We start from the raw sequence: 26,898 nt of genomic DNA, 5'->3' as shown, positions 1-26,898 counted from the left end.
ACCAGAGACTGGGAATGGTGGAAGACAATCTTTACCTCCTCTACAATGTTACTTATCCCTATCAATTGTCTATGAAAAGCTTGTAGCCATGCATGGAGTTATTTGAAAGCCTGCACAAGAAAGTATATGCAAAACTTAAAAGGACTCTGGACAAGGCTTCCTGTCATTCCAGGGCCTCCAAAATCTCTAGGAAACATCAGTTTTTGTGAGAAGTTGTGGCTATTTTTCTGTTACCATCTTCCCTGCACCCCCACCAACCCTTGGTATTTATGTGACTTTTTCCCATTTATCAGAAACAGATGCAGAGTTAAGCATAAAGGAAAGTAAATCAATTAAAAGTTATATTTTAGAATAACTGTAAGTCATGTAAATCATCTTCCATTTCACATTTTTTTGATTAATGCAGAACATTCTATTCATCTTGAAAGTTGAGGGCAAGATGAGATCATTATGCTTTTTACTTCAAGTAATCATATTCTAGAACATTAAATTTTAGAACAATTTCTAAAATTCACAAAATATAATAATTCTGATGCAAGAATAAATGTCTATGCATAAAAATCAGGAGTGATTCAACTTTCAAATATTAATTTATCATATCAATTATAACATGAAAGGACAAAGTAATTTCTCTTTGAAATATCTGCCCCATTATACCCTATATTAATATCATATATTAATGAAATAACTGGTTAGCATTTACAATGTCTCTATTAATTTTTTACTTTTATGGTCTCAAAAGTTGAGGTCTAAACATAATTAATATGCTGAGTCACATACTTGAGATAATTTACTTAATAAATCACCTTAAGTGGTTTGCCCCCTCATCTGCTACCAATAACTTTCTCATCCTAATATTTTTTCATACCACGTTAAAGCAACATTAAAATTAAAAAAATGATCACCTACATTTCACACTTTTTATTAAGTTATTTCCCTACCTCCTATGTATAGGTCATTAGAAAAATGCATTCATCTGTCTTTACAACTTATAGTATTTTTCTATCAATAAATTCATAGAATGATAAAGAGGGAAGGAAATATAAAGGGCCATGTCATCTCTGTTACTTGTATTGCCAAACCTGGGTGTGGGCAGCCATAGGGCAAGTCAGGACTAGGAAGTTAGTTAAGGGTGGAGAATGCAAGTATTGATCAAAGAAGGAAGCCCAAGGAAATGGAATGGCTCTACTCAATCCAGCTAAAGTCTAGAGAGCTATATAAAAGCAAGGAAGGGTAGATGGGTACAGTGAATTCAAAGTGTGGAAGTCAACTTCAAGGTTCAAGAGTGTCAAAGATTGAGAGGAACAGGGGGCTCAATGGTGGTGGCATTTTGGGACAATGTTGTGAATCCAGGATTCTGAATTCCAGTAGAGAAATTGCTCAAACAGCCAAGGGGGGACAGAACCTCAGGAAGATGTTCATCCTATTCCCCCTCACAGCAAGAGGGGGAAGACTAAACATCCTCCTACCAAAGGATAGAAAGCTGACTGAAATACCTTTTTCTGTTTTTTTTTTTTTTTTTTTTTGGTAGAGGTAAAGTTTTGCTACGTATGTCATTTGAGAGAGTTTTCCAGTCTGAATATCTTCTAAATATATTAGATAATAAAGCAGTGTCACATAAGCAGTCACAAACACAGGACCTAGAATCAATCAAACTGTCTGGATCCATAACCATAGATCCAATACTTACTAACCATGTCACATGACTGTGCCTGTCTCCCCATCTGTGAAAAGGTGATAATAACAGTATTATGTCTCATAACACCATTATGAGACTATATGTTAGGTATATTAATAGCATATTTATTAATTTATTTATTTAGTTTAGTTTATTAATAGTAGCATTTTAATTCTTTTTTTTTTTTTTTTTTTTTTTTCAACGTTTATTTATTTTTGGGACAGAGAGAGACAGAGCATGAACGGGGGAGGGGCAGAGAGAGAGGGAGACACAGAATCGGAAACAGGCTCCAGGCTCTGAGCCATCAGCCCAGAGCCTGATGCGGGGCTCGAACTCACGGACCGCGAGATCGTGACCTGGCTGAAGTCGGACGCTTAACCGACTGCGCCACCCAGGCGCCCCATTAATTCTTAATTGAAGGAAAAAGACCCAGATCCTCTTCATACAGCTTAGATTACACATATAGTGTGTGTGTATTTCGTGAGTGGTGGCTTACAAGGGGCAGCAGTGGGGGAGGCATTAAGAAACATAGTTAATTAACTTGGATGCCTATGAACTATATGAGACAAACCACAATCTTACTTAAAAGTATAAAGAAAAATTATTAGACCAACCCCCCCCCCCTTTTTAAGTAGGCTCCACAGCCAATGTGGGGCTTAAACTCAAGACCCAAGAGTCACATGCTCCACCCACTGAGCCAAACAGGTGCCCCTTTTATGAAAGACAGAAAGATGGTCTCTAATAGAGGCCCTTTTCCAAAGTGGGACTCTGCTTGGCCCCCCAAGCCTGTTTAGCTTCCTGGAGGTGCTGATTTGAATTTACCCAATGATGGGGCAATGAAATGGTAATTTTCAATAAAAGAAGTCTTGCTAGACTGAAGGATAGAGGAAGTACTCTAGGAAAATCCCTAAAGGGGAGGAGAAGATCTCTTGTGTGCTGGGAAACAGCTGATATACTGCTGGAGTATCTGGCTGGCCCTCATTGATCTGAGTTGGGTTAGCCTAAGGACAGTCAGATGAGAGAAAGGGTGGCTTCCCAAACCTAACTGGGAGGAATTCCTTCAGGGGAGGGGCTGCAGTGGGCAGGGAGGCAGTGTAAATGAAAAGCATGCAACAGAAACCATATGGTTTTTGAAGTGCTGGAGAATCATGGCACTTGCTGGCTGTGTGATCTTGGTGGAAATTCTGTTCTCTATGCCTGAAGGTCCTTATCTATAAAATACAGATGAGTAGTACCTATCCATTGTTGCTGTGAAGATTAAATGAGTAAATGTATGTAAAGAAACATTTAGCAGAAGTATTAGCTACTTACTAAAACAACTTGGTTGTCCACCTCAGGACAGCCATTCAGTAATGCAAAAGTCCAGGACATGTTGTCTCATGCCCTTTGAGTGAGAGGGACAGATGAATAAGATTGGACCAACCAACTCCCAGGGTGCTGCTGGTGGTGTCTCTTAATCCAGGCACTGAAACCCAGACTTCAACAGCTCACAGAAGGCAGACCACCAGGGGGTCTGGTACACTAACTGCAGTCCTATCGTGTCTTCTCAAGGTGGATTCCTGCCTTGTTTCAAATGGACACAGAAAGCAATTGTGCTTACTTGCAAAGAATAGTGCCTACTAGACTCAGAGCGGGCTGGGACACTTAAGTAAGTAATGGCATCAGTTCAAAGTCTGTGTGGAACACATAAATGTTGTGTCACTAAACCCTTCACAGTCTAGAGGGTCAGAAGGGAACCTGGAGGAAATAGAACCAGCCAGACTGAGAGATCAGAACACCCCTGGAAACTGGGCCTGTCCACTGGAATGAGAAAGTCAAATGGTGAAATAACCAGCCTCGTGATTTGGCAGAATGGGATCACAGTGATGAGACATTGGGGCCAAGTGTTCTGAAAATATGGTGATGTTGGGGGGGGCAGGGGAGTCAAAGTTCATAAGCATGGCAAATGTGGGAAGCTAGACGTATGAGTAGATGGAGCTGAGTGCTTGGTATGGACAGGCAGTCTTCTATACCAAATGAAGGATTATCCTTATTGGATTGAGGGCCCCAGTTACCAAGTTTCCACAGAAGGAAGAATGTTGAAAAGCCTCAAAGATTGTGGGTTGAGGCAGGATTTAGTAAGAGTAATTGCTACATTCACCAGGATGTCTAGGAGTAGTTTTGGGGAGCTGGATACTAAGTCCTTCTGCCTTTCTTTTAAGCCTTAAGACTATGGAGATCCTTGCAGACCCTGAGCTCAGAACTAAATTTTAGGACCAGTGTTTTTGGCTCAGAATAGACTTATCTATCCAAACATCTAGCTATAAATTGGGATACTTAACTGGCCTGAAGACAGCTCAGGAATCAAGTTAGCCCTTCTTTCCATGATAGAGGTCTATGGAAGTGGTCCTAGATAGTTAACCCAGTTCCCTATCAGTGTTAGAACTGGCATCTCAATGAAAATTACCTTAGGGAACTCACTTGCCTCTTTCCTAACCTGTTCAAAGTTGTAAGAGGACAGGAAACTCACAGCAGATCATGTCCAGTTAGTCTCAGGGTGGACAGCATTTGCCTGCATTTGGGAGATGTCCCTGAAATTTTATAGGTTAGAGTTGAGAGTTTCCTCAACTCATCCTAGACTGACAGTGTTTATGACACTTCTCCCAGTCTCAGAGGAGGTACTTAGGTGATGCTAATGTCGATGAAACGAGAGAATCATTTGATACTGCAGAAACGTGGTATCTGTATGGTTCTGATGATTCTCTCTCTCTCCCTCCCTCTCTCTTCCTTCCTCTCTCCCCTCCCTCCCCTTCTTCCCTCCCTTCCTTCCTTTCTCTTTCTATCTCTCATCTCTTTCTCCTTAATAACTCTTTAAGAACCTGATGAAAACTATGGATCATGGTCCCTAAAAGGGACCCACATTTTTATGCATAATTTCAGGACCCTAGAAGTCTGTTTATGAATTCTAAATTAAGAACTTCTGCAGCAGATAGGACCAGCAAGAACAGGCTTTAGTTTCTTGGCTTTCTTCATTGAAATGCAAACTTTACTATATTCTAATACGGTGTGTTTGCTGTTTTGTTTCCCTATTTTACTCCAGAAGGTGTGTCGAGGTTAATCAAGACATTTTAAGATATACTTTTCTTTCTGTTCTAGATCTGTGGGATGTCATTATATTGGGATAATTTCAATAACCTGTGGAATTGTGTGTCACTGAAAACAGTTTTTCTAATCATCAGTTACTCATTAAAGTTCTCTGTTCTTCTAGAGTGTATTACGCTACATGAAATAAGTCAGTCAGAGAAAGATAAGTATCATATGATTCACGCATATGTGGAATTTAAGAAATGAAACAGATGAACATAGGGGAAGGAAAGGAAAAATAAGATAAAAAGTGAAGGAGGCAAACCCTAAGAGACTCTTAAATACAGAGAACAAACTGAGGGTTGCTGGAGGGGAGGTGGGTGGGGGATGGGCTAAATGGGTGATGGGCATTAAGGAGGGCACTTGTTTGGATGAGCACTGGGTGTTATATGTAAGTGATGAATCATTAAATTCTACTCCTGAAACCAATACTACATTATATGTTAACTAGCTTGGATTTAAATAAAATTTAAAAATAAAAAAAAAAATGAAAAAAAAAGTTCTCTGTTCTTCTTGGGATATTTGTTACCTCGGCTTAGTGACATTATTCTTTCAGGCTATCAGCATGCTGATAATTAGCATATAAATCTATTAGCACAAAATATTTAATGCAAAAAGGCTACAAAATATTATTATAAGAAATGGAGGAAATTTAGCTGGAAATGTTGCTATCATTTCATTAAGATAATACGGGATTTTATGCAGAAACATTAGTCAAGATTTTATTCATCTCAAGGCACCTGGGTGGCTCAGTTGGTTAAGTGACCTACTTCGGCTCAGGTCATGATCTCATGGTTCCTGAGTTTGAGCCCTGTGTCAGGCTCTGTGCTGACAGCTCAGAGCCTGGAGCCTGCTTTAGATTCTGTGTCTCCCTCTCTCTCTCTGTCCTTCCCTCACTATCTCTCCCTCCCTCCCCCCCTCCCTCTCTTTCTCTGTCTCAAAAATAAATAACATTTGAAAAGATTTTATCATTGCATATTTACTATGCAACTATAAACCTCCTATCTTTTTTTCTTCTTTCACTTGAGAATGCAGTACAAATGCTTGTAACTTATATGACAAGCCTTACCTTGGAACTCGAAGGCACTAACTTCAGCTTTCAAACTTGCTTTGTAAATTGCCCTTACTTAGAAATGGTGGAAATATTTTACACTCTCTGAATAGTAATGAACAATGCTGCTCAGTGATTTATAACTCTAAGAGCTTTATAATTTAATTTATGAACTGCTCTCAAATTTTCCATTGGCAGTTCATACAACTATGAGTAAATTTTCTGGCCAAATGACTTAGTATTTTGCTGCATGACTAATCCCACACTCAATGTTAGAAACTACATAAATGAATTCTATTTGCTTGTGGATAATAAATGATTACTTTCCAAAAACTGTCTGCAAAGCATTCTAGAGTAGATGAATTCAATTACACTGACATTTTTAAAAAAACTCTCAGACTCCGTAGACTTTTTTTTGAGAAATCTGTAATGTTCACAAAAAATAACTTTCCCCCCATGCCCCAACAGCATTATTCTAGATTCTGTAACCCACAGGACAATAAATCCTAATTAGTCTCTAAAATTCCTAAAATGTCACAAGAACAATTTGGAATGATTCACTTGAAATATTTTCTCTTACAATGATGCCTGTAAGTTATTTCAAAAGTTTTTATTATGGCAAGATGAGTCCTTTCCCATGTACTGAAAATAATATTTGATATTACTGCAAATAATAATTTTTCCTTCATAAACACAAATTTTAAAGAGACATCCACCCACATGATGGCTCCCTTGATTCTGGTGGCTAGAAATTGCCTCCAAGATTACATTAGATGATGTAGGTTCTTCTAGATAATGAAGCTCCTTTACCTTTCAACACAAGAACATGTGCTTTGTTGGCACAGGTCTTGGTCTCACTCTGTCATGAAAAGCCATTTGTGAATAAATAGGTGATACAACACATTGCCTCAGATACCTCTCAATTTTCCTTTTATGTCATTTAAATTCTTTTTTTAATTTTAAAAAATGTTTATTTATTTTTGAGAGAGAGAGAGAGCACGCACAGGAAGGGGAAGGGCAGAGAGAGAGGGAGACACAGAACCCAAAGCAGGCTCCAGGCTCTGAGCTGTCAGCACAGAGCCCCACATGGGGCTCAGACCCACAAACTGTGAGATTATAACTTGAGCCTAAGTCAGACACTCACTGACTGAGCCACCAAGGCTCTCCTATGCCACTTAAATTCTGAGAGTAAAAAGCTTCGCCAGTCCAAACTCAATATGATCCATTTCTAAAACTTTGTTGCTAGAGCCATTCTTACCTACACTTTTTGTTTCCAAAGGGGTCATATTTTTATGTAGTGTCATTGTGTGATTATCAGTTGGGTAATACACTCACTTCCATTTAAGTTGTAATAAAAGCTTACAGATAACCTGGGCTACATTCCAAGACATTCCTTATCTTTGTCTAAAAAAAAATCACTCTCCTAGTTTGAGTGTTAGTAGTCAGGGATGGTGGGGAGGAGACCATGGGCAGGGAGCCATCCTAATGAGTCAGGGTGAGTGTTAACTGCAGAGTCAAAAGCAGCTGGAGAGCAGAAAGAACCCATGGGGGTGGGGGTGGGGAGAAGACTGCAGGTAAGTTAAAACAAACAGCTAAACCACACCTGGCCAGAAGAATGCCTTCTTCCCTCCTCTCTTTAACTCTCAATTTCCCCTCCCTCTGTTGGTTCCATTTCTCAGGTTCCCTGGAAACTTTTTTAGGTACCCCTATCCTGACCAAAAAAAACAAAACAGAAACAAAACAAAAAACAAACAAAAACCAAAAAAAACATTACTCAGGCTTTAATCCAGCTCTCTCTACTTGTCCCTTTTAGATGAATTAACTTTTAGAGTTAGAATTTAAGTTTTCTGGTTAAATTTCTCCAAAGATTGTGGACAGAGGTTCTCTACTGTTTTCACCTCCTACTCCCTCTTCAACATGTTGATGTTTGGTTTTAACCTCTCCCACCACAATGATTCAGTACTCTGGAAGGTCACCTCATCACCAGTCCTCAGTCCTTGCACACCTTCCCCTCCCATTTGTGCCTCTGTTCTAGTGTGCCACTAAATTGGAACACTTCCTACTCTGGCTTCCGTGGACTTGCCTTCTGCTGTCCTCTGCAGTCCACAAATGAAAGTTGTCTCCAAAGTTCTGGTTCCAAAGTTCTGGTTTCCTAGTTTCTCTTCCTTAGTCATTTTGTCCATCATGACCTCAACTATAATTCATGTTCATGACTCCCAGTCTGTCTCCGGTTCTGACTTTTCTACCCATGTTTCCGTGGGCTTGTTGGATAATTTTACATGGACATTCTGGTGCCTCTATCTCAATGGGTCTAAGATTCAGTTTGTCCTCTTTTCCTACAGAACTGTCCTACCACCCTAGCTCAAAGGTTGAGTCATCTTCATTCCTCCTTTTCTCTAAGTTGGTCACCACAAAGCTTAGGGTGGAGCCTCCTTTTCTTCCTGATGCTTCTCCTGACCCATGAATTAGGAATTTGTGCCACAACTTCCCATCTCTTAGAGAAGTACCACAGAGCTTCTATCTTTATTAAAGTCCGTTACTCACTCTTACTTTGGGAGGCAAATGACTCAGTGATGGGGGAAGTTGAGGAGGGCCTTCCAGTTGATATATGAAAGGTCCCCTTCTCACATATGGTCCTGTCTCTTGTTCACTAATGCTGCAAACCTCATGAGTGGGAGAGTGTCATGCTCTTTTTGGCCTCTGGTCTCCTGGTAAGAAGTAGAATCCTAGTGCCCTAGCGTTGGGAAGGCCTGTAGTTCTTCAGCTGTGACCGGATGGGTGTGCAGAGTTAGGAGAAAAGAAATAAGATATCTCATTTTGGCCTTGAATCTAAGCCATGTTCTTCAATCTGACTTTACTCTGAATAAAGTTAATATTTTTGTTTCCTTTTGGTTCCTCATGTGTGTTCTCAATCCAATTTGGCTGAGAATCCAAAGGGAAGAAGGGCTGCGTGATAGGTCATCTTCTACATTCCTGACACCAAACACTCCTATTTTTATCAACTCATTTGTCTTCTCTTGGGTAACCGTGCTAACTCACTATCATAAAAAGTCAAAATATTATATACACTTTTCCATCTTGATTGCTCATTTCTTCATATGAAACATTGACCAAGGACCTTCCGCCTCCATTCCTACCGCCAAACCTTAATCTTTTTGTGACTTTGATACAATGTCAATTATTCTTTGTAATGAAAACCTAGCAGAAAGAAAATATACGAATTCTATTAAATTAACTTCCAAAAAGGATTGATTGGCTAATTTAATATTTATTAAATTCCACAATGCATTAGCATTACATAAACACACAGAAAGAAGCAATTAATAACATGCCATTATTTGGAGATGGAAATGATAAATTAGCAACAAATCAGAAAACAATGGAACCTAAATACTAAATTCTATCAATGATCTGGTTTCCTTATTATTAGTATCCTTGAGGTAACTGATGTAAAGAACAGACACAAATGCATCTAAAAAGAAATATCTATAATCCTACTGCACGCAGTTAAAGCATTTGTCTGCCAGAGAGATAAATGATGTTCTTGTGTATACTTGAAACTTATAAATGGCTGCAGCAAGACACAGGATGATAACAATTGTGCTAAAGTAATAGCTCAGAAAACCATAATTGCTATTTAGTTGCTTTTTGTTGTTAAAAATGCAGAGTTTGGAGCAAATTGGTTACTATGCTGTGTTTGTGGTCTTAGACATGTTTCAAGGATATTTAGACCATTTTAGCTCACTCACAAATTTTAGTCAGTGAGAAGTATCAAAGTAAAACTGACCTTTCTAAATTCTATTAGTCATTTCTCCCAATGTTTGCAAAAGGTTAGTTCATTTTTGTTGTTGTTTTAAATTACTCTACCGGGCCACTGGGAGTCAATGCAGTAAAGAATTCTTCCTTTCCTGATGTGCCACACATTGTGGACAGTCTTCAATACTCCTGCACAATGGACAGGAGTACAATCTCTCACTGCAGTGGGCTGCGGTAGCAGGAGACCTTTGAGCAATGTGAACATGAGGCTATCCTACCTGTCAGACCGCGAATGCCAGGGGCCTCTGAAGCCTATCCTGACTTGTAGTATATAGCCTATTCTCTGACGTTCAACATTCCCATATACAGCATCTTATACAGCATCTGCAAGCAAGGTCCTTGCATCTTCAAACCCAAAAGACCGAATGTGATACAACATGTCAACAACTTGACTGTTTATTTTGTTTTAGGAAACATGTTGTACATAAGAACATTTAATCCGTGGTTTCCCACGTTTATGAATCTGGCATTTAGGAAATGCATTAGCCAATGCCTTTTGGAATTTCCTTTAATGCTTACACATGGTAACGTGTTCTAGGCCTTAAGAACATCAATGGTTAAGCTTTTATGCAGAGTTGCACTCTTGATTTTGTATAGTTAGAAAACAATACTGATTTTAAATTCCTACACGCAAATAAAACTTAAGTATTGTCATCTATTCTTTGAATGCTTTTCAGAATTTTACAAATTACTTTTCTATGACAATTTCTTCAGTGTCTCAAATGTTCCAAAGTAAGAGTCCACCTTTGTAGTTATTAGAAACTCCACAAATGCAGTAATATATTACTTTATGTCACTATAATTGCAGTTGCCTTATGCGGGTAAATAAAACAAAACAAGTTAAAAACAGCCCCCCACAGGAAACGCCTGCATTGCCTAGGGTGCAGCTTAACGCGGTATAGGGAGCGCTGGGCCTGCCAAGGCCAACCGATGCCGCAGACTGCAGCCGCAGCGGCGTCCGGGCCAGGTGGCGGTGGCTGTCCGCAGAAAGGCACACTGCAGCGCTCCCGCCACACCTTCTGCGTTGGCATTGCACCAGCGACCACTGTAAAATCTCCCGGCATCAACAATATACTTTTTGCTGGTTATGAAGAAAGGGGAGGGGGCCGGAGGGAATGTGTTCATTTTGAGTGTGACAGATCATTATTTCCTCACACTCCCTGAAATATTTCTCCTCAAAATATTTGCAAGCCAATCTCCAACTTCCTTTATCTGCCAGGTCCCTAAATCTTAAATTGCCTCTCTCTCCAAACGCACTAGATGAGTCAGGGCTTGACGGTAAATGCATGGAAGTGCCCGTTTCTCGGCTGCGAAATAGCACCTAGATTGGGGGTGTCACAGTTCACGTCTGCAGACCGGAGCGTTCTACCGGGGAGCGCTCCCACTTTAGAGAGGCTTGGAGAGGGTGGGCCTCCCGTTCTTGGAAAACCCCAATTCCCAGGGAAGGCCCTTCCCGGCATTCACGCTTCAGCGTGCGAGGAACCCCCCGCAAGCAATAGCTCACCCGGCTGCATCCTCCAAAGCCCCAACCTCGGGGCGGGGCGCGGGGAGGTGGGAGGTGGGGGTAGCACCGCCTGCAGGCTCCCGCCAGCGCCTCACGGTTTTCCCCCTGGCTCCTTGGCGCCCCCTGTCGCCGGGCTCCCCAGCAGTTCGGCCCAGGGAGGCTGGATAGGTGGAAGCCCCAGGTGTCGGGGAGCGGAGAGGCGCGCGATCTGTGCACCCGCGGACCGCGTGGACTGGCGGGCGGCCCCGCGGGAGGGCGCTGGGCGCTCAGGCCCGGGCGCAGCCCGCGGCCGCCGCCGAAGCCGCCGCAGCCATGTCCGCGCGCCCGCGTTGCCGCAGCCCGGCCGTGATGTCATCAGACGAGCCCCCGCCGCGGCGCCCCATTCCCGCCCCCCGCGGGCCGCCGCCGCCGCCGCCGCCCGGGCGCCGAGTCCCCGCCCCGACCCACGTGCGCCCGGCTTGTGGGATGCCGAGGCCGGCGGCGGCCGCAAGACGATGCGCGGGACCCGGGTGGCCGCGGCGGCAGTGCTGCTCCTCCCAGCCCGCCGCGTCCCTGGCGGGGCTGCGCCCGGGGGCTGCGCACGGACGGGGGCGGGGGCGCCTGGGGAGAGAGGGGGGAGGCTCCCCGCCGCCAAGTCCCTGCCTCGTCGCCGTCTGCTGAGTCATGGCAAGCGCTCCCCGCAGCCCTGGATCACTCGCATAGCGCGGCTGGCGCGGGGTGCGCAGCCATTGGGCTGGGCGCGGGGCCGCGAGCGCCGGGCATGACGCGCTGAGCCGCGCTCGCCCGTGCCCGCCGCTCCGTGGTGCGCCCGGCGCGGGTGCCTGTGCCGCCGCCCTCCAGCCCCGCCGCCGAGCCGCCCCCGCCTCGCCCGCACCATGATCGCCGCGGCTTTCCTCGTCTTGCTGAGACCCTACAGCATCCAATGTGCCCTCTTCCTCTTGTTGCTTCTGCTGGGCACCATCGCCACCATCGTCTTCTTCTGCTGCTGGCACCGCAGGCTCCAGAAAGGGAGGCATCCGATGAAATCGGTCTTTTCGGGTCGTTCAAGGAGCCGAGGTAAGACACGCCGCGACGGCTTTCTTTCGGGCTAGGAGGAACATTTAAGCCGATTTGGAGAGTGAAGCGGGGTTCTCTCTCCCTTCAGCGCTGCGGTCCCTACCCCCATCGCTGCCCACTTCGCAAGCTGAGTACGTTTATGTATATAACGTTCTTTGCTTGCCCTTTTTGCCCTCACCGCCTTCCTCCGGTCTCTGTTGGGATACCCACGGTGATGCCCAGAGCTGGGAGGGGAGGAGGCACCGACGCCAGTTCTTAGCGGCAGTTTGCTAGAGCCCTAAGGGTAATTGGAGCGGAATCCGGGGCTGCGGCAGCCTCCCTCCACCCATCCATCGCTGGAGCTTAGGGGTAAGAAAGTAAGGCACGGAGAGTTCGGGGCTCCCCAACTCTCCCAGAACTTTCCCTGAAACTTCTCGCGGAGAACTCACCTAGAGATCGATGGCCTAGTAACCTCCCCGCCCTATAGTATGTCCCCACTGAATTTAAGGCGTCCGGGATGTGTCTTCCCGACCCTTGTCCCTCAGGTAAGTCCTTAGTAACTCGGCAGGTGAAGAGCAAGGACTTAAATGAAGTCTCGTTTTTCTCTTTTCTCCCCAGATGCTGTTATGAGATCCCACCACTTTCGTTCTGAGGTAATTTATTTAGCGCGCACGCTCAAGGTCAGAAGAAGTTCTCTTTCCTGAGTACCAATATTAATCATATGCGTGTTAAGAAACCAGCAGGGCATTGAATGGCGAGCATGCTGCCCCCAAGCCTAAAGTGACGTTTCTTTTTAAGCGATTCCCCACCGTTGGTGCCCGCCGAACCGGCGGTGTTAGCGGATTTCTTGTGTGGTGGAGCCACTGTACCGGAGGGAGAAAGACGGCCCTTAAAAGCGCTACAGACCTTAGGAAACTTCGCCACGGGGTGGATCTCAGTTTCGTTTACAATATGTAATTTGCGGGTGGAAGCTGTCTGGGTGCTGTGAGCTGGCTGTGGTGGTTCCCTTGGAGAGCCAACGACAGAGGGGAGCTCTTAGGAGGTTGGTGCAGAGTAATTTGATCCATATGCATTTCATTTTAGTCTTTCCAGTGTACATTCTTACTCACTCATAAAGCTGCCCATGTTTTATTCGGGCCATCTGATGCTTTTTGCAAAGGACGGTGGTTGTGATCCGGCCTTCTCTGATCCCGTGCGCTGGTCTTTGCTCTCCGAATGCGGACCATCCCTACGTGAGCAGGTGATGTGGGTGCAGTGATTAGGTGGGGCTGTTATAGGACCAGCCCCACTGAAGGTAGGACAAAACAAAAAGCACAAGCTCTCCCAGGCCCAGCATTCCTTTATGAATTTCCAGGCCAACCCCCTACTTAGTGTGAGACAATTTTCCCTCTTTTTAGGAGAGTTTCACACAGCCAGGCTTGGAGGTTACCAGTAACAATGCTTGCTGTGGTTTACTCATTTTAGCAAAGACTTGGTAGTTAGACACCCTCCATTTACTTGCTATTTACCTGAGACGTTATTTCACATTTCGTTTCACTAGTTAATCAGATGTTTTATTGCACCATAGATGTTTTCTTGGACTCTGGTTGCTTGAAAGCTTTAATTGAATTATTACAACATCAATATAATGTTGCACAGTGAGTAATCCCACTGCATGTAGCCCTGGAGGGTGGGTGAGAACTCTCTTCTCAATTTAGGATACTTAAGAGAATAAATTTACCAGTCAGATAATCTAGAGGTTCCATTTCTGTCTTTTCACTAACTAGCTGTGTGGTTCTGGAAAACTCTCTTAACTTCTCAGCATCTCAGTTTCCCCATCTGTAAAATAGTACCTTGCAGGGTTACAGTGGGAGGGGAAATTTACAAGTAATTATGTAAAAAAAACCAAAACAAAACCAAAAAACAACCCACTTAGCTCATAGTAAATATTCAGTAATGGATAGCTACCATTACAGGTTATAAAATTGAATTTAAAAATGTGTAAAAATAGGGGCGCCTGGGTGGCGCAGTCGGTTAAGCGTCCGACTTCAGCCAGGTCACGATCTCGCGGTCCTTGAGTTCGAGCCCCGCGTCAGGCTCTGGGCTGATGGCTCAGAGCCTGGAGCCTGTTTCCGATTCTGTGTCTCCCTCTCTCTCTGCCCCTCTCCCGTTCATGCTCTGTCTCTCTCTGTCTCAAAAATAAATAAAAAACGTTGAAAAAAAATGTGTAAAAATAAAAATCTTTGCACAATTTAAATGAAGTCTTAATTCAACTAATTAATTCAAACTTAAAGGAAACAACATAAACTCCCTGTTATGAAGCAACATTTTTGAATATCTGCTTAATTAAATAGAATAACTCATTTAGATGTGACAAAAATAAATAATGGTCAGGGTGCAAACATCAAAATTTAGGATTTTTATTTTAAGAAGAGATTACCAGCTCCATACAAATAAGTGATAGAACCAAAATAATCTTGTTATGAATTACTTTATTTACCATTAGGCATTTTAGCTAAAACACAAATGAAAAAATGCGATAGGACTATGTCTTGTTTAGTTATCTCTCAGTTAAGCATTTATCCTGTGCTTGCATTTGGTTAGGAAAGCTGGGGACAGTTGTTTAATGCTTTAACTCATTTCACACAATTCCTAATCCAATTTGACATCTTGTCTATACTTCATATTTGCCTAATCTGCTAGCATATGAACTCTTTGAGGACATGAACCATGTCTCTCCTTTTAGGGCTGTATCCCTACTGCCTGGTATATAGTGGGTTCTTAATAAATATTTATTGAATGAATAAAAAATTTTCTCAGTGTGTGCCAGTTCTCATAAATTGGCAAATAGAACCCAGAGTTGGGCAGAAAAAAAAAAATGCACATTCTCAGGATATTGCTTGGAATTCAACATTTGCTGAATCTCTTTCCAGCTTTTAAAATTGCCCTGGAGTTTGCATTAAAAATGTAAGTCACTAATTATAACAAAATGAATTTGGTTAGAATGTTTTTTTCTCAGGAAATTAAATACAGTATTAGCTTAATTTGTTGATGGGCTATCTGTGTGTCTTTCTGTACCAAGTTTCTTTGGTAAACTATTCAAAGAAAGTTATGTGAACATCCCAAGTGCATGAGAGTGCCACATTTTTTCACTGATTTATGCTTACCACAAATAAAACATTTTCCTTTAAGGAAAACATTGGGAATTATTTTTTTTTTTACTCCTTTTTTATCAAAATGCCATTTCTTGCAGGATTTTCTCCTTGAGAAATACCTCTGAATTTTTTGGATTCCAGCTTTTCAAAAAATTAGAATTTGAGTAGCATAATGGATATTCTTGTTGCTTTTTAGCAGTAGCTGCTGCAAAATATTTCTCAAAGAAAATGTTTTGAGTGTTTGACCAGTCATAATCATACTGAACTAAGAACTTAGTGCCTTCTTCATTCCAATCTCAATAAGTAGATAATTCACTTTCAGCATTTCCATTGTGGTCAAATAAGGAAAATGAGTTTAGGATATGCTGACTCATTTGGAAATGTGAAAGAGCTTTGGGAAAGCCCGTGAACATGTGAAGAAGTTTGTTAGCCCTGTGCTGCTTTGCTTGGCAGAGGTTATTGCTTCTGCTACCTACATGCTCAGGAAGGAGTCCAACTGGACAGGAAATTTCAGGATGTTCCTTCCCAGATAGTCATACTTGTCCAGAGGGGAAAACCATGGCATCAAGACCCACTTTGCTTTATGAAGAAAGTCACATCCCTCACCCGAGGAGCTCCAGCTTTGTTTTTCTCACAAAGTATATAATAAACAAATTTCTTCAACAGGAAGTTAATTTCTTCCTCATGAAGCTACAACTAAATAACATAGATGTTTATAAGATGTTTTGGAAGTGTAACCATCTACCAACACTTGCAAATTCATCTTTACTGGCTTAATAGTCCTCTAAATTTTTCTTATTGAGAGAGAGAGAGAGAGAGAGAGAGCTCAAGTGGAGAAGGGACAGAGAGAGGGGGACAGAGGATCTGAAGCAGGCTCTGCGCTGATAGCAGTGAACCTGATGTGGGGCTTGAACTGATGAACTAGAAGATCATGACCTCAGCTGAAGTCAGATGCTCAACTGACTGAGGCATCCAGATGCCCCAACAGTCCTCTAAATTTTAACAATAGTATATGAAAATGTGAAATTATTAAACCAGCCAGCAAGGTCTGAACACTATAACTCCAACTTACCGACAGATATAAAGACCCAATTAGATAGAAATGTGTGTTTTATGTCTGAATATAAAGAACTTGTGTAGTTTTTGTTTTCATAGCAAATGAAGAGAAGTGATTTCACATTGAAGTAGGACACAGTTTAGAAACCCAAGCATTCAATCTGAACATCTAAGAAGTGTACTTTTCCTGAGGATTTATAATGTTTTATGCTGTGACTTTACACAATGGTTAACTGTTACACTGGATTCCTGTGGTAAAAATCAGGCAGTGACAATCCTGATTTTAAGGAAATTTCAGAAAGTGATATGGGTAATTGAGGTACCATGAGATTTCAAGAAAGAGCCTTGGGAGTACTTCAATAGGATGAAGACAATTATAATGCCCTTTGAGAATACCCGGAGTGAACAGTGGTAAATGATCCCTATTCATCAGCTCAGTGGAATAAGGGGAGCCTTGTTTCATATAAGGAAGGGGACAAGTGTGTTGTGTGTCTATCAGGATTTGAGTAAATATCCTCACTTCCCGTTTCAGGTTAAGGAACCAAAAGAGTTAACTCAAGCTAAGCAGTTCTCAAAGAGTCACATAGCAAGATAAGGACTGAGTAAGACAAGAACTCCCTGGCTACATTTTGTCTGCCCTATGGTGTTTAACTGTGTCACTCATAGCTCAGAGAATAATATGCTCAACATTCTCAATGAAAGAGACAAGCTAAATTGAGTGAATTTCTTACAAAGCTGAATTAGGTAAATCCTTTAGACTTCCAATGATCATCCAAGTTATCGTAGATGAAAGGATAGTCCACACAAACTCTCTTGGCCTCATTATGTTCTCAGAGTGTTCCTTTAACAAACTGTGCAAGAATAGTCAGCAAAATAACCATATTTCATAGCTTCTCGTTAAACTTGTGTATTTCATTGAGAATTACCCAATTTAGTGAATTAGAGAAAGTGATAGTTTATTATTTAGCTCTCTTTTAAATTGGATTATCTTTATAAATAAATTCTTTGCTTAGAACTAAATTCTAGGTCTAAATTAATTTATACTAATTAAATCAGTCATAAATTGAAGTCTACACATGATATGGTATTAATTTAGCTTCACTCAGTTATTTTCAAAATAAATACATTTACATTTTTGTTCTGTACAAAGTGTGACGTTAGAGAGTAGGGCTAACCGAAGGTCTGAGGTATAGCCCTGTCCTTGACGATTGCTTCTAGGTCATTTCCAATATCAGTGCTGAAATTGTATAGTTGCTGGTTTCTTCTGTTACGGTAACTGAACTGCTGTGCTGTTTCCAACTATGAATCACAAATGTGGCAAGAGCATCAAAGGCTAGGGTGTACAAGTACAGCCAATACGTTTGTAAAAAAAGACAAATTCACCCTGTTCACAGAGCTTTATTATGCCAGAGTCACCACTACCATATAATTTACCCTTATATTAGCTACATGGCAACCAAACAGAATGCTAAAAGAAAAAAGAAGGAGAAAGAATAGAAACCCATTTTTCCCCCTTGCAATCCAAGCCAGTTAAATGCATCTAGATAAAAGTTGTACCAAAAGCTTTTCCAGAGAAGTTTGAATGTGTCTCTAATCTTAAGGCTCAAGAGTGACTCTTTTTTGAGATTTGGATTACAAAATAGAACTAGGCTAACAACAAGTATTGGTTTAAAGAAAGGAAGGTAAGTGTAGAGTTTAAAATCCTGATTTGGGGTTCCAGCTGTGCCACTAACTGGGTGATCTTGGTCAAGTCTCTTAGTATCTCTGAGACTTAGACTTGGTGTTCACTGGTAACATGAAGATGATATCTGAAGCCCCTCCAGAAGTAATAGGCCATGTTTCTGCTATGTGCAAAGCATCATGCTAAAAAGGCATCATGGAAAACATGATTCCTGCCTTCTAGGAGATTAAGGCAGATGAAGATAAAGATATAATTAACAAAAATACCAAGGAACAAATTATGTATAGAAAAGGAATGGTTGGAATCGTCCTGGTGAAATGACTGCTTCTAGCTAGGGTGATCAGAAAGGCCTTGCAGGAGGCGGTGATATTTACACTGAAGCATTCAGGTTGGGTAGTATCTGGCAAGACAGAGAGGAAATGAGAGCAATCCCCCAGCAGAACACGTGAGGATAGGCAAAGATTTAGGAAGGCATGTGCCTCTTTTCAGAGCTCAGAATATGCTAATATGATTAGAAAAAAGTGTTCCTGAGATTGCAAAAAGAAGTGTAGAGGTAGAAATATAAGTGGATGCCAGCTACAGTAACAATATTTTTTGCATACTACTTGACAGTTAGCAAAGGACATTGACATAACATTATTTTGTTTGAACACTTTAGGAAGGCACCTGCTATGAGCCCTCTCAAGAGAAGCAAAAAAATCACTTTTTGATTTCTTTCCCAGCAACTATAGCAAAACAGCCCTATCACTGTTTTTTTTGTTTTTTTTGTTTTTGTATGCTCAGGGAGAATGGAGAGTCATGTCCACTGCTGCAGAGGGCCTGGGAAAATGAGTGGGTATGGGCTTTTCTATCACCCAGAAGCTGCACTTTTGCAGGATAACACGTTTTTCAGGTCCAGTGCTCAAGTATCACTGGGTTGTATCTTAACTGCAGATACCATATGTCCGGGAATTTGTGACATCCTACTCATATGTTCAGTGTGGTCATTACAAATCCTAATGCCAAGTATAATAAATTTGCAGGTAATTTGTTATGTACAAGCCCATTTTGAACAGCTTTTGAAATATATTACAGTTTTTTAAAGTATTCAAAATATGTCTCTGCTTTTAAACTTCTTCCTTGCAAATATGTCTCCCATAGGAATTATTCTAAGTGTTTATGTTTATGTCCTCCTTAAATCCTCAAGCCTACTCCTTCACCCTCGGCCTGTGACTTTTGTCTCCTCCTAACTCACAGAGAATATCAGTGCCATCAAGCAATAAACTTTTTGGCTCCTACAAACAAAGTATATCTTAAACTTTCCTCCTAGTCCGATAGACAACCCATCTGTCCTCCTTTCTAGTATTTCATGCTTATGTGGTGAGTTCCTTTTCTTCCTAGCTCTTGGGGGATGTTGGTCCATGAATCATCCCCTCCTCTGTTAACTTCTTTTGCTTCCCCTTTGTAGGCTCCTTTCCTTAACACATCAGGATCATTTGTACTGCCTTTTTTGTTTTTAAGTTTATTTATTTATTTTGAGGGAGAGAGAGAGAGCATGAGCGAGGGTGGGGGGGCGGAGGACAGAGAGAGAGAGAGAGAGAGAGAGAGATCACCCCAAGCAGGCTTCATGCTTGGCACAAGGGAGTCCGGCACTGGGCTTGATCTCATGAACCATGAGATCATGACCTGAGCTGAAATCAAGAGGCAGTCACTTAAGTGACTGAGCCACCCAGGAGCCCCTGTGTTGCCTTTTGAAAACAATACAAACCTCCCTATACCACCAGCTCTTCTCTTGGCAAGAAACATTTCCTGAAAAAGATTCTTTGTCACCTTCTGTTCCTCACCTCTCATTTATTCCTCAACTTTGTGTAATCTGGCTTCTGCCACTGCTACTAAAAATCACTTACTCTTGGGGCACCTGCGTAGTTCAGTTGGTTAAGCATCTGACTCTTGATTTTGGCTCAGGTCATAATCTCACGGTCATGATATCACAGTCATGAGATAGAGCCCCTGCATTGGGCTCTGTGTGCTGAGCATGGAGCCTGCTTGGGATTCTCTCTCTACCTCTCTCTCTGCCCCTCCCCTGCTCATGCTCTCTTTCTCCCTCAAAATAAATAAATAATAATAAAATAATAATAAAAAAATAAATAAACAAAAAATATCACTCATTGTTAGCTCATCAGTGATTTCCAAATTGTTAAATATTTCAGCCAGTGGGTTTTAGTGTATCTGCAAGGTTATGCGACCATCACACAGTTTACTTTTAGAACACTTTTATTACCCTCAGAAGAAACTCCATACCTGTAAGCAGTCACTCCCCACTCCCCCTTCCTAGTTCCATCCCCAGCCCTAAGCCACAACTAACCTACTTTTTTATCTTAATAGATGTGTGGGGCCTTAGTTTTGCCTGCCCTATTCAAACTCTCCTTGCAGGATCTAGCCATACTTACTGTTCTAGTTTACTTACATATAATGGTTACTCTGAAATCTGTACCTCAAATTCAGACTTCACTCTTGACCTCCAGATACAGACAGTCAATGACTTTTCCCTCATTTTCACATGGAGGTACCATAGGTATCTCAAACTGAACAGTGAACTCATCAGTCCCAAACCCTAACTGCCACTGTTTTGAAGAGTGGCACTACCCTCACCCCTACCCTCTGCAGCTGCTCAAACTAGAAATCTGGAAGATATGACAGATCCCTTCCTGTCTATCCTGTCCTCTTTTAAATCTCTCTGGAGTCTATGCCTCCTTTACTACATCCACTATGGTTACCTTAGTTCAGTCCCTACAATAAGCCTCCAGAGCAGCCTCCCTGCCTCCTCATCCCCAGTCCATACACACTAATTTAATAAGGATCATTCTCAAATACAAATTCTTAAATTTTTTTTTAGTCAGGGAGACAATCTTATTCAAGTAATCCCAACATAAAAATGGATTATTAATAAACAGGGATTTGTATTCTCTCATAGCAAGAAGTCTGGAGATGCTGCAGCCTTTGCTTGAGCTTCATGGTTGCAGGATGGCTAGCATGGCTCCAGACATCATGGCCAAATTCAAGGAAGGGAGAGGAAGGGACAGGAAGGATGTTCATCAGGATCAAAATTTTTGCCAGAAGCCTTTCACATTAAGTTTTTTCTTACACTTCACAGGTCAGAACTGCGTCAGAGTCCATCTGAAAGGAAAGCTTGGGATATGAGCTTTTATTTTTCCTAGTTTCTGTAGTAGAGGTAGTCAAGGGAGGAAGGTTGGATAAGCCATATTCCTCTTCTATTTAATATCTTTCAGTGGCTTCCCACTTCCTTCAAGGTAATTCAACTTTTTTTTAGGTTTATTTTTTATTTTTAAGTAATCTCTGCACCCAGTGTGGCTCTTGAGCTTACAGTCCTGAGATCAAGAGTTGCATATTCCACAGACTGAGCCAGCTAGGAGCCCCAAGTTCGACTTTCTTTATTTCTTTTTTTTAAATTGTTATTTATTTTTGAGACACACACACACACACACACACACACAGACACACACACACAATCTGAAGCAGTCTCCAGGCTCCACACTGTCAGCACAGAGCCCAACATGGGGCTCGAACTCATGAACTGTGAGATCGTGACCTGAGCTGAAATCAGATGGTTAACCGACTGAGCCACCCAGGTGCCTCCCAAGTTCAACTTTCTTAATATAACATCAAAATGATCCCTATACTGATGTCCTTGTGATAGTTCTATTCTAACCATTTGTCTACAGTTACAATTCTTGAAACAGACCATGACCTTTTAGGATTATTGTTTTTGTCCGTATTATTTCCAGCTGAGAAAGCGTCTCTTTCTCTTCCATTCCTCTCATTGCCCACTCACTGCCAATAAAAACAAAAATACTCAGGCACGAAAGGCTAACTTCTGACTTTCCTTAAAAATTTAGTTCATAAGTCATTGCTTTGAGAAACTTTCCTAGCTCCCTCTTCATAATAGTAACTGAGGTTTTTTTGTTTGTCTCTTCTGCAAGATTTTGAGTATCTTGAGGGTAGTGTTAAGTCCGTAGTTCTTAGCTCACTGTCTGGCACAGAATAAAGCTCAGTAAATGTTTGCTAAATGATTGAATATTTGATGTTTTCTAAAGTCAGTTTAACTCTCAGTTTTCATGGATTCTGTAACTTTCCAAATATTCCTGTTTGGAATATTTGGAATATTTCCAAATATTCTTGTATTTCCAAATATTCATTTTACTTCAAGAGAAATATATGGTTTTCAGTTTTTTAAATGATTTTCATTTTTTATTTCAGATAGTTATGCCTTAGTTAACATCGTGTGTTTACTTTGAAAATACAGATTCAGGCACTTTTAAAAATGAATTGAAAATATTCCCTGACATTTTTGTTTGTTATTGAAGGGATTTGCATACTTTGATATGGGAGTTTTGAACAAAAATTTTAAAATTTAATGTTTTTACTCCAATTTATAGAATGAAAAGTCAATGTAAGTATATTCTGAATTGTCTTGTAATCAATATACCTTATCACCAGTATTATCACTCAGTTCCAGTGCCTGAATTTTATGTTTTGTTTATAATCACATTTGTGTCAAGTGGTATTGTTTTTTTTTTTTTTTAACATTTATTTATTTTCAAGAGACGCAGAGCATGAGTGGGGAAGAGGCAGAGAGAGAGGGAGACACAGAATCCAAAGCAGGCTCCAGGCTCTGAGCTGTCAGCACAGAGCCCAACACGGGGCTCGAACCCACGAACTGTGAGATCACGACCTGAGCCGAAGTCGGCTGCCCAACCGACTGAGCCACCTAGGTACCCCTCAGGTTGTATTGTTTTAACTGTCATGATCTTAAGGGAAAAGATTAGGGCAGTTTTAATGTGTAATTTATGTGTTCATGCCACATGAGGGCCAAATGTGGTTTGGTAATCTCTGCTCAACTAATTTTGAGAAATGTGGTGCTAAATTTGAATAAAGAGCATCAGATCAGAAATACCAAATATATAATACTATTTCATTCCTCTTAATTTCTTTGAAATACATTGTTTAGAGCACAAATTGTAACATTGTATTGTGGGATGTATGATGTATATATAGAGATTTGACAATATAGTATAGACCAGTACAGGGGAGTAAGTGGACTCCCTATATGATTGTAACATTTCTACATTTTATATTAAGGGGCATATTAACTCTAAGTAGAGTGAAAAGTTAAGAATGCACATTATAATTCACAGAATAGCCAATAAAAAACAATGCAAATCTGATAGATAAACCCAAATTGAATCCTAAAAGATATCCAAATGATCCAAAGAAGGAAGGAGTGAAGAAACAAAGGAACAAAAAAACAGAGAGGACAGGCTGAAAATAAAATATAAAATGTTAGACCTAAATCCATATTAATAGTTGCATTAAATATTAGTGGGCTAAACACTCCAACTAAGAGACAGATTATCAGAATGGATACATGGTAAGATCTGATTGTATGCTGTTTATAAGAGATTTACTTAAAGACCCAGTTAGATTGAGAGTGAATGGATGGAAAAAATAAATGATGCATATGATAATGAAAAGAACGTCACAGTGGCCATATTAATATCAGATGAAATAGGTATCAAGGCAAATAGAGATAAGTAAAGAGGGATGTTCCATAATGATAAAAGGGCTAAATGTTCTGGGAGACATAATCATGTATGTATCTAATAATAGAGCCTCAAAATACATGGAGTAAAAATTAGCAAATTTAGAGGTAATTTTAGGGGCACCTGGCTGGCTCAGTCAGTAGAGCATGTGACTCTTGATCTCAGGGTTATAAGTTCAAGCCCCATGGTGGGTGTAGAGATTACTTAAATAAAATCTTAAAAAAATATAGAGGGAGAAATAGACAATTTTGTAATCATGCTTGATGATTTTAACATTCTTTTCTCAGCAATTGATGGAATATGCATAGAGTAAATCAATAGAAATATAGGTGATGTTACTAACCCCATCAACTATCATTAACTAACTGATACTTATAGAACATCATACTCACATGACTCATTCACAAAGGCAGACTATATTCTGGGCCATAAAATATTTGGAACTAAATGGTAATGAAAACACAACGTCTCAAAATAGTGGGATGCAGCCAAAGCAGTGCTTAGAGGAAAACATATAGCTTTAACTGCTTATATTAGAAAAGAAGAAAGATATAAAATCTTAACAAATTTTCAATTTTAAGTAGCTAAGGGATAAAAAGGACAAAGTAAACACAAGGTAAGTAGAAGGAAGGAAATAATAAAGAGCAGACATGGATGAAATAGAGAAAAAACATACAACAGAGAAAATAAAGTTGGTTCTTTGAAAATATCAACAAAGTATTTAAATGTCTAGCTAGACTGATCAAAAGAAAAACAAAAATCACTGTTGTGATACATGGAAGAGAGTTTGTAACTATAGAACCCACAGACATTAAAAGACTAAGAGAATATTCTATACAATTTTATTCTACACAACTTGACAATGAAGATGAAATGGACAAATGTCTATATATAGCCTTCAGTTTTCCATCCTGAGCATATTTCATTATGTCTTAGAACTGCTGTAACTCCCAGATCTTGAATTCTGAAATATCTCTGATTACACAACCTCCTTTCTCTGTACTTCATCACATATTCCTGATGAGTTTCTTCCTTACCTTCATCAAGACCTCTGGTCTCAGTCTCTCCTAACTTTCAGCCTATCTGACTTAACTTCACTTGCCCTTCTGCTCAGTACAGACCCTTAGCTGACGGTATAAAGAAGTTTTTACTGTTATTCTCACTTTGCTCTTGCAGTGACTTGCTCTGCCACCAGTGACTTTGACAATTCCCAGACCTGAGTCAATCTCATTGACCCCTTTTCTATTTCTGTGCCTAGGAGGTAGAGGTTGACAGTTTGGGCTGTGCCTGGCTGGGCAGTGGTTCTGGTCTGAGTCAGGCTTGGCTCATTGCAGCCAGAACTCCTGTGTCTTTGGTCTGCCTCAGGCACATTCAGTTTTCCTCGACAGGTCTCTCCTCTTCCAGTAAGGCAACCCAAGTTGGTTCACTTGTGGCTAGATTTGGGTTCCAGATGTGGAATAAGCGAAGCCTCTTGAGGTCTAGGCTCTGAACATATGTAGTGCCTCTGTTCACACATTATTTTGGCCACAGCAGGTCACAGGGAGTGGGGGAAATAAGAGTCCTGATGCAGAGAATTGTGGTCACATTTGCAATCTACCATAGGTAATCTTTTGATTTCTCTCTGGTTTGCTTGTGTACTACACTCCTCAAAGCACTCATTTTAAGGTTTTTCTGTTGTTTTCCCTGGACAGCCGATTCCAATATCTCAGATTTCATATATATGTAAATTACTTCCACCTGAAATTTCTAGCCCTGGCTTAATTTTTCAACATTTTTTGACATATAATTTCCAGTTTTAGAATATTTTCCATCACCTCAAAAAGATTTCTCATGCCTGTTTGCATTTAATTCCTTTTCTCACCTCTCACCCTATAGTGGTTCTTTTTTTTTTTTAATGTTTATTTTTGAGAGAGACAGAGAGAGAGAGAGATGCAGAGAGAGAAGGGGACGAGGGATCTGAAGCAGATTCTGCACTGACAGCAGTGAGACTGACGCGGGGCTCAAACTCATGAACCTCAAGATCACGACCTGAGCTAAAGTTGGACACTCAATCAACAGAGCCACCTAGGCTCCCCAACCCACCCCTCACCCCATAAAACCTCTGATCTACTTTCAGTATCTATAGATTTGCCTTTTCTGGACATTGAATATAAGTAGAATCATATAACATGTAGTCTTTTTGCCTCTGGCGTCTTTCATGTAGCTTAATGTTTTTGAGGTTCATCCATGTTGTAGCATATTTTAGTACTTTGTTGTTCATTTTTGTTGCTGATTAGCATTCCATTCTATGAATATACCACACTTTGTTTATCCATTCACCGGTTAATGGATATTGAATTCCCCCCGCTCAGTTTTTAGCTGTTTATAAATAATGCTGCTATGAATATTTGCTTAAAATCTTTGTGTGGACATATGTTTTCATTTATCTTAGGTAGATACCTAGGAGTAGAATTGCTTATTTATACGATAAAGTTATGTTTAATTTTTAAAGAAATTGTCAAACTGTTTTCCAAAGTGGCTATACAATTTAATATTCTCACCAGCAATGTATGAGGGTTCTAGTATCTTCACATCCTTGGCAGTACTTATTATTGTCTGCCTTTTTAATTTTAGCCATTCTAGTGGGTCTGAAGTGGTATTCTACAAATTTAATTTGCGTTTCCCTGATGACTAATGATTTTGAGCATGTTTTCATGTTCATATGGTTCAAATCTTTGGCCATTTTTATTTTATTTTACATTATTTTTTAAAGTGTATTTATTCATTTTGAGAGACAGAGAGAGAGAGAGAGAGAGAGAGAGTGAGAGCAGAGGAGGGGTAGAGAGAGAGGGAGAGAGAATCCCAAGGAGAGAATTCCAATCCCATGTGGTGGGATCATGACCTGAACCAAAATCAAGAATTGGACGCTCAACTGTCTGAGCCACCCAGGCACCCTGGCCATTTTAATTTTTATTATTTTATTAAAATACTGAGTATTTCACCTGTATTTTTTTGTCTCCCACCATTTCCATTTTTCTGACCACCACTACTACAATATCCTGTTGTAACATTCCATACATACTTAAAACCAAGCAAAGCATGGACTTCCATCTTTAAAAATTAAACAGGCATTTTGGGGGTGCCTGAATAGCTCAGTCAGTTAGGTATCCAACTCTTGATCTTGGCTCGGGTCTTGATCTCAGGGTTGTAGGTTCAGGACCCGCGTTGGCCTCTGCACTGG

At 40.8% G+C, this 26,898-nt stretch overlaps 2 protein-coding genes across 20 annotated transcripts in view; one reads left to right on the top strand and one right to left on the bottom strand.

Moving 5' to 3' along the window:
- BEND6 (BEN domain containing 6) overlaps window positions 1–11,272 on the bottom strand; it is a 65,453-nt gene extending 54,181 nt beyond the window's left edge. For both annotated transcript variants that reach the window (XM_045498625.1, XM_045498626.1), the window contains exon 1: window positions 11,173–11,272. The gene's annotated coding sequence lies outside the window, so the exon portion shown is untranslated. The remainder of the gene's footprint in view (window positions 1–11,172) is intronic.
- A 329-nt stretch (window positions 11,273–11,601) lies between these two features.
- Window positions 11,602–26,898, top strand: part of DST (dystonin) — a 495,699-nt gene continuing 480,402 nt past the window's right edge. For 12 of the 18 annotated variants that reach the window (XM_045498615.1, XM_045498623.1, XM_045498600.1 and 9 more), the window contains exons 1-2: window positions 11,602–12,228; window positions 12,826–12,887. In XM_045498615.1, the coding sequence (XP_045354571.1) occupies window positions 12,048–12,228; window positions 12,826–12,887 (243 nt within the window). In that variant the 5' untranslated portion in view covers window positions 11,602–12,047. The remainder of the gene's footprint in view (window positions 12,229–12,825; window positions 12,888–26,898) is intronic. The other 6 variants (XM_045498616.1, XM_045498614.1, XM_045498603.1 and 3 more) reach the window with 3 other exon arrangements.

The sequence above is a fragment of the Leopardus geoffroyi genome, chromosome B2 (genome assembly GCF_018350155.1).
Source record: "Leopardus geoffroyi isolate Oge1 chromosome B2, O.geoffroyi_Oge1_pat1.0, whole genome shotgun sequence".
In the NCBI taxonomy this organism is placed as follows: Eukaryota; Metazoa; Chordata; class Mammalia; order Carnivora; family Felidae; genus Leopardus; species Leopardus geoffroyi.
The sequence above is the reverse complement of the archived record's forward strand: the minus strand, read 5'-3'. Positions and strand labels throughout refer to the sequence as shown.